General features: G+C 57.9%; 1 protein-coding gene across 1 annotated transcript in view; it reads left to right on the top strand.

The window, feature by feature from the left end:
• Positions 1-7,733, top strand: part of PLXNA1 (plexin A1) — a 51,053-nt gene that overhangs the window by 9,522 nt on the left and 33,798 nt on the right. The window contains exon 5 of the mRNA XM_006763289.2: positions 6,825-6,965. Coding sequence (XP_006763352.1) covers positions 6,825-6,965 — 141 coding nt within the window. The remainder of the gene's footprint in view (positions 1-6,824; positions 6,966-7,733) is intronic.

Here is a 7,733-nt window from a genome sequence, read left to right as displayed (position 1 = left end):
GATAATTGTGAATCCCAATTAAGTTTGCAAACCACCAGTTTAAGTTTTCTTTCCTTTTTCCTCCTCACCCAAGGATATGTTAATAGAGGAACATGATGTGAGAGAGAAACATCTATTGGTTGTCTCCCGTGTATGCCCCAACTGGGGATTGAACCCACAACTAGGTATGTGCCCTGGGAATCAAATTAGCAACCTTTTGGTGCATGGGATGATGCTCCAGCCAACTGATCTATCTGGCCAGGGCCTTCCTGGGTTTTAAGAAGTGACTGAAGAGCTCCAGGGATGTGGTTGGCTCCTGGGATAGACTCTTCCAAATGTTGTATAAAATTGTAGCGGATTAATTTAATACCTGCCAACTTCAACTGGTCAAGGATTACTGGGGGTGCCCCCTAACTCCCCTCCTTTTCCCTAGAGGCCCTGCCTGCCACCTGCTACCCCCACATAGGCAGCCCACCCTCCTGGGCTGACATGCCCCCAGAGCCCCAGCCCTGCATACAGCCCCTCCCACCCCCACCCCTCCTGTGGCCTTTGGGACCTCCTTGGCCTTGTAGGAGTTCCCAAGGTAGCTCCTGGTTTGAGTCTTTCGTAGTCAGCTCAATACCTGCACTGGGTGGGGAGAAAACAGGTCCTGGACTCCTGCCAGTGGATGCCCCAAGAAAGATGTTGGGCAGGACCAGGCCCCAGCGCTATTTGTGAAACTGGACCTTGCTGTGTGGATAGCCAGAGTGGTTCTGTGTTCTGGTGGTGGCTTGTGCTCCGCACGTGTGTGCATGATCTACTTTGGGGCGTGGTGGTGTGCTCCTCGTGGGTCTGACAGCAGTGCTGCTTCACCAGTGTCTGCCCGGCTTCCATGACCGCAGAGCCGTTTCTATCAGGCTTCTCCCTGGGAGTTGGGCTGCCAGATCTGCTGTGGTTTTTACATCCTGAACCTCCAGGTGTTTTCCAAGACTAGGTGTGGGGGGATGTGTGCCAGAGCCTGGTAGGGTGGTTGGTCAGCAGGCACTCATGCTCATGCCAAGTGCCTGGTCCTGGTGGTGGTCATTCCCCTGGGGATTGTTGGCAGGGAGAGGAACGGTCCTGGCTGCCAGCTTCCTTGTCTTAGCTGTTGTGCCTGTGGGCCTCACAGGTGTCCTGCCCCTGCCCACCAAGGACAGTAGTCACTAGAACCTTTGGGTGGCATCGCATTGTGCCCTGTGTCCAGATATCTGTGTGCCCTGTGGATGTGTGCGTGTGACCTTCTGTTTGTGGCTCCCCTGGTGCAGCTGGCCACAGTGCGCTGAGCCAGAAGGGCACAGGGACCTCTCATTCATCCTATGGGTCTGTCTAATGCCGGCCCAGCTCCTTGTCCCAGAGCCCATGCCACATGAGCATTGCTCCTGCTTCCCATCAGGTGGTGGCCAGTGGAGTTGTCCACAGATGTGCATGGAGGGTCCTGCACCTGGCCCATCACTCCAGGCCCTTCTTTTTGTGGGGTCTGGCTAATCAGGCCTCAGCCCTGGCAGGAGCACCTGGGTACCTTTGATAAGTATGACTCTTGCAGGTGCTGGCTAGCATTGGCCTCCCTGTGCTCATTCCTTAGCATGTCCAGGGCCAGCCTGGGGGCAGCTTCATGAGGGCCCAAGGTTACTGCCCACAATGTGCAGTCTCACCCCACCCTCCCACCCATGGCAGATGGGCCCTGCTCTCCAGGACCTGTCCTCTTGGGGGTCAGAGTGTGGGAGCCCTGGCAGCACAGTGAGATGGGTACAGAGAGGCTGGAACAGTCCAGGGGATTGGGAGTCTGCTGGGAAGGGTGTTTGGAGGGAGGTAACAGCATGGTCAAAACTCAAGGTGCCTTAAGTGCATGCTGGGAACTGAGGGGGCCTGAGGAAAAAGAGGTGTCAGGTGATGCCTCAGGCAACTCTTATTCCACATGTGGCAGCCAATTCACTGGTGATCCTGCAGTGGTCAGCATCATGGGGACAGGAAGATATCCCACAGGATTCTGAGACTTTGGAGTGCTGGCCTGGGTGGAGGCATGGAACCAGAGGATTGAGGTGGCTTCAAGAAAGTGGAAAGGGCTTGTGTCTACTTGCTTGTGCTGGGGACCCAGCAGGTGGGGGAAGGGTGGGTAATATCGGTCTGTAAGGGCCCCAGCTCTGTGGAGCTCTGGCGTCATAAATGGGAGGGTGGGCAACAAATGGCTTTTGAATTTGAGATGACATTGGGCCAGTCACTGCTGCCTGCCACAGCATCCTTGGTTGCACCAGGTGCTAAATTTCGGGCTGCAGGTGGGCACCCTGGCCACATCCCAGCTGAGGACAGTCCCAGACAATGACATGTGATGGAAGCCGTGTCATCTACACTGCCTCCTGGCCGAGCTTTGTGCAGTCTCCACAGCATCTGCAGGTTCTCTAGAAGAGCTTTGCACCTCCGCCCTATGGCGGGGTGAGCCTTAGGAGCCCAGTCTCCAGGCAGCTTCCAGCAGGCTGGCCTCGCCAACTTTTGGAACCTTGACCTTTTCACTTAACCCTGTTAGAGGTGGTTGTCTGTTGGCAGATGAGACTGACGGTCTTGGAGGACCACTGCTTGTGTTGATTGGTCCCTGTTCTTCTCTGTCTGTGAATTAGGAGGCGAGAAAGATAAGATTCCTGGGATCCTCCCCCCCACACACTTCTGCCAGGTGTGTCTGGCCCATTTACAGCCATCGGGTCTCTTTCAAATCATGTTTTAATTACCCAGTTACTGCCAAGAGGAAATTGCTAGTTGCTTTTCCAGTATCAAATTCTTCCTAGTCTTTCTGAGAATGTTCCCAGGAAGGGGCCTGGAACCTTACCCCAACCAGAGGAGGAGGGAATCCCGTGGCAGCCCATGAGGGGGAACGAATGGTCCAGGAGCTTGTCTATCAGGGCTTAGCCATTGGCGCTGATCGGGAAGGAGAGGGAAGATAAGCTCTGCCCCTTGGGGAATCCTTCCAAGAGAGGGTGGCAGAGGCTCCCGCTCCTTGAACAGGGGGGCTGGGATCAGGCTTGGCAGCTGCACCTCAGGAGGAGGAGGAGGATGCCTGTGAGGCGGCTGGCTGCTGCCCCTGTCCTCTGCCTTTCCTCCCACCCATGGTCCTGTTCTTCTATCCCCAGCCCCCGTCTGGAGACCAGGAATCAGCTCAGTCAGTACACCCTCAGTTCACAGAGACATGAGGGCTGCATCTGGGATGAGCATAGCAGAGAACTCTCTTCCTTCCTTTTGGGCTAAGTTGGGCAGTCCCCTGCCTCCGGGCAGCTAGGGCGCGTGCCGGTCTTGGCAAGCAGCCTGAACAGCCCAGAAATCCACCCCAGTGCCCCCGCCTGCCCTCAGCCTGGAGAATGAGCCCTTTGTTGGTTTCAGGCTGGACAGACAGCTGACCTGGTCGGGCTGTCAGCTGCCTGCCTGCAGCAGTTGGCCAGGGCCATGCAGTGATAAGTGGAAGGGAAGCCAACTGGGCCAGCCTGGGCCTGGGGCCTCCAGGGCCAGGGGCCACCTGCCTACCCCTAGCTGCCTCTCCTTGGCCCTGGACAGGGCTCCATCTGCAGGGACCTGAGGGTGAAAGGGTGAATCTGTTCCCTGGCCCATCTGTGGGGAGGGCAGACGATGCCCCAATGGTGGTGGTATTAGGTGCTCAGCCCTGGCTCTAAGAGGTGTCTGGAGGTGCTGATAGCCCTTTGCCTCAGCTCAGAATCCAGGAGACTCCCCAGAACAGAGGGACAGGGAAGACAGGGAGAAGTGGACAAGGCTGGAAAGCCCAGGCAGAGAGGCCAGAGCTGTGGGTGGGTGGGTAACTGAACCAGGTGCAGCCTGGGATGAGATCAGGGAAGCTGGACAGCATTGCTAAAGCCATCTGGGTAGACGGAGGGCTCCTTTCTCAGCCAGGGCGGAGAAGGGCACTATTGCAGAGGGACCTCTGTGGCAGGGCTAGGTGTTGGCCCTGAGTTTTTCGTGGGGGTCGCAGCCAGTCCTGGAAGTTCTGGTGGTCTTTCAGGAAAGGTTTGCCAAACACAGAGGTGACAGCTGGAGGTAGGGGGGAAGTACCAGGGGACTCCGGAAGTCTGTGTGCTCTTGCAGGCCCAGCTGTCCCAGGGTGGCACTGGGTGGTCCTAGAGTGGACAGCTGTGGGTGTGGTGTTGGCATGTGCACTGCTGGGGGCATGTTCCCCGATGTCCTGCCAGAGGTCTGTCCCTTGCCTGCCCTGCATGCTCATTCTTTGGAATGCACTCCTGGTGGCACGTTGCGTCTATCCCCCCACTTTTGGGCCAGACGCTGTGTCCCCAAGTGCAATTGGCAGTTCAGGGCCTACACAAGCCCCATAACCTGCAAACCAGCCAGGACACAGCAGGCATGTCCCTAGGACTGGTCATTCCCAGCTGGACCCCCGACTGTCCCACGTATGCATATAGGGTCCCTGGTGACCCCGGACCCTAGCTACTCAGTGTGCAGTGTGGGGCTGTTACCCACTCTCTCTACCCTCTGGCCTGTGGGCTGGGCCTCCCAAAACCCTCCTTGCTCTGTGCCCTTTAGGAATGAATGCCCTGTCTCCTTAGGGCCTGCCTGTGTGTGTTTAAGGGCTGGGGGCAGTCCAGTGTCGGGCAGGTGGATGGACAGATGATGTGTTTGCTCCCTGTCGCAGCTGTTGGGTACCACCTGTCAGAGTCGGCATGCTGCCAGCCTAGGGGCGGGGGGCATTCCAGAACCCATGCCTGGCCTGCCTCCCCTCTTTCACCTTCTCCAGGACCCGTGGGAGGAGGCCCAGCTCTCCCCCTACCATGACTCAGAGCTCATGTGCCCCTGGATATGACAGCCATGCCTCAGCCCATACCCTCATCCCTGAGATGGAAGGTGGGGTTCAAGAGTGTCCCCTGACAAGGACCTGGGGGCAGGTGTTCCCTAGTGAGAGACTAGGCTGGGGTGTTGGAGGGAGGGGCCGTAAGCTTGGCACTGGGAGATGGGGTCAGGCTTGGACTTCTGAGTGCTACTAGAGGCATCTTCAGGGATGGGGCAGGGAAGAACCAGGCCTTGGGGAGAAATCCAGAGTCCTGATTCTAGTCACTTGGGTTAAGACAGTCTGAGCTCAGGGTCTCCACTGGGGCCCTGCCTTACCCTCCTGTCTTGCTCCCTGGCTGCTGTCCAGACTGGCCTAGTCAGGTCTATGTGACTGGCTGCTGGGGTTTGGGGGTTGCCGTGGGGCCTACCTCGTGGCCCTGTTTGGCACACTGGCTTGTTCCTCATTTAATCCTAAAAAGCTTTGGTATGGGGAAGGCTGGTTATCATTCCCCTTTGACAGGTAGGGAAACTGAGGCTCAGAGAGGCTCACCACCCTACCAGGGTCACACAGCTGGTGAGTATCTGAGCCAGGGCTCGGGCTCAGGCAGTGTGGATCCAGAGACTGGACTCCTGGCTTCCTGGGCCCTCTGTTGTGGCTCATGTCTCTTCTGGGCCCAGCCAGCTCAAAGAGCTGACCTCCAGCTCCCTGTGAGTAGTGTCTGCCTGCAGGCTGCCCACCTAAGTAGGGCAGGAGGCTTTTGGGAGTAGGCTGGATGTAGGTTGGGGTCCTGTCCAGTTTCCACAAATAGGGGCTCTGAGAATGGAGGCCCCTCACTTGGTATCTTCTCCCGAGAAGCCAGGCTGGAGCCATTTGGGCAGTTACAGGCCCACCCAGGTTCATCATCCCCTGCCCAGCACTGGGCGGTGCTCTTCCTGGTCTGGTTTGACTTAAGCCTGCCTTCCTGGCTGGGAGGCAGCTGAGAGGATGTGCAGCTGAGCAGAAGTGGGGGGTGGCTCCGGGCTCTCAGGAATGCGGCCTTCCCAGTCTCTCACAGCCAGCAGCCTCTGGCCTGGAGACACAGCCCCACACCCTGGCTGGCTACCCTTGCCCAGCCCCTGTTGGAGCTTTTCCTTGCCCTGAAGCCCATCCCACTCAGTCAGACCCACCCTGTTCCATCAGTGTGGGGGTGCAAAACGGACTGAGCCCTGGCCCCAACCCTGCCCCTGAGGTAGGTGGAGGTGGCGAGGTGGGCTTGCTGCCCTGGTATAGTCAGAGCTGGGAGGGACCTGAGCAGAGCCAGCAGCCCTGTGCCCTGGGAGCCTGCCCAGACCAGCTGAGCTGGGCTGAAGCTGCCCCATGAGTCCCATCTCTGGAAAGCCCCCTGGGTTTCTCTGTTAATTAAATACATTTGTTTGGTAAAAGCAACTAAAAATACTTGTAGCATTGCAAGCTGCAGAGAAGAGCTGGCTAATTAATGCCTGGTTTGTTTGGTATCTGAAATACCGCTTCCTCTGAGGGCGAGCCCCAACTCCAGGATGCCCTGGGGCACAGCCCCTCACACTCAAGCAGTCTCCTCACCCTGGAGGCTTCAGGGGTCTCACTTAGCCTTCCTTCTCACTGTACTGGGCCTCCCATGCTCCCTGCAGGCCCCTCTTTTCCTCCGTCCCAAACATCCTCTCCTCGGGGAGGTCCAGCCTGTCCCGGGAAGGTGGTGTGTTTCAGGGGGTACCTGCCACCTTTGCATTGGATATGGTTGTGTGGCTCGGTGATAAGTGAGGAGTGGGGGGCTGTGGTTCTCTCCAATCCGCAAAGACCCCCACCCCTGGGCTGTGGCCTCTGTTGACTGAAGAAGGGTCTAGGCTAGGACCAGCTTACCGGTATGCAGTATGTCCTGCGCATGCCGCTTGGGGTGAGGTGGGGGCCTCAGCCTTGTTCTTGTAGGGCTTTGGGGGATGGCTAAGGGAGGGACTTGGGACCCCCACCTTATGTGGGTGTAGGACTGGGGCACAAAGACATTGGCACAGCTTCTCTCAGGCCTTCAATGCCACAGATCCTGGTGGACCTGGCCAACCCTGGCAGCCGGCCAGCCCTGGCCTACGAGAGTGTGGTGGCACAGGAAGGTAGCCCCATCCTTCGTGACCTGGTCCTCAGCCCCGACCGCCAGTACCTCTACGCCATGACGGAAAAGCAGGTGGGTGCTACACGGATAGATGCATGTGGGTGGGCTTACCTAGGGGGGCTGCGCATGGCCACCATGGCCCACACTGTCCATGCTGCCTCTAGGTTCTTTGGGCCAGGTTTAGCATTCCTACCCCTCCCTGAATGACTTCATATCCACAGGAACAATATTTGAATGAGAGCATTATCAGAGTATTGGGGTCATTGCAGGGTTTGAGGCAGGCCTCTGGGGCCCTGAGTTCTTAGACTGAGTTCTCAGTCCCCCCAGCACTGGCCTCATGTGCCTGGTGGGGACTTTGGGCAGCAGCCTCTGTGGAGCCTGTGGCTGGCCTGGCCCAGCTTGTCAAGGGCATGTGCTGTGTGCCAGGCCAGGCCTGCTTGCAGCCAGCCTCTGCCTTTCTGTTCTGCCTGGTGAACCATGGCAGTTGGGGTGAGAGGGGTTGGGAGGCAGGTGGGAAAGACAAGACCTCCCTTCCTTGACCAGCTCTCGCTTCTCTGCTCCTCTCTGGCTGTCTGGTTCTTCCCTTTCTCTGGGGACCTCAGAGCCAAGCAGATGAGGTCAGGGCAAGTGGGGCCCAACCTTCCTCTGTGCTTAAGATATGGGCCAACAAGCCACGGATCCCCTGGAACCTCGGAGTCCAGGCAGATGGGAGAGTAACTCTGGCTGGAGCAGTCGGCTCTCTGGATGACTCACCTGCACCACTTGCTCCCTGGCCATCACCACCCTTGGCTTCCGGGGGAGAGGCCTGACTCAGCCAAGGCTGTGTCCCCAAACACTGGC

Source organism: Myotis davidii, unplaced genomic scaffold (genome assembly GCF_000327345.1).
Source record: "Myotis davidii unplaced genomic scaffold, ASM32734v1 scaffold78, whole genome shotgun sequence".
Taxonomy (NCBI): domain Eukaryota; kingdom Metazoa; phylum Chordata; class Mammalia; order Chiroptera; family Vespertilionidae; genus Myotis; species Myotis davidii.
Note: the sequence above shows the minus strand (reverse complement) of the source record. Positions and strands in the feature narration are given on the sequence as shown.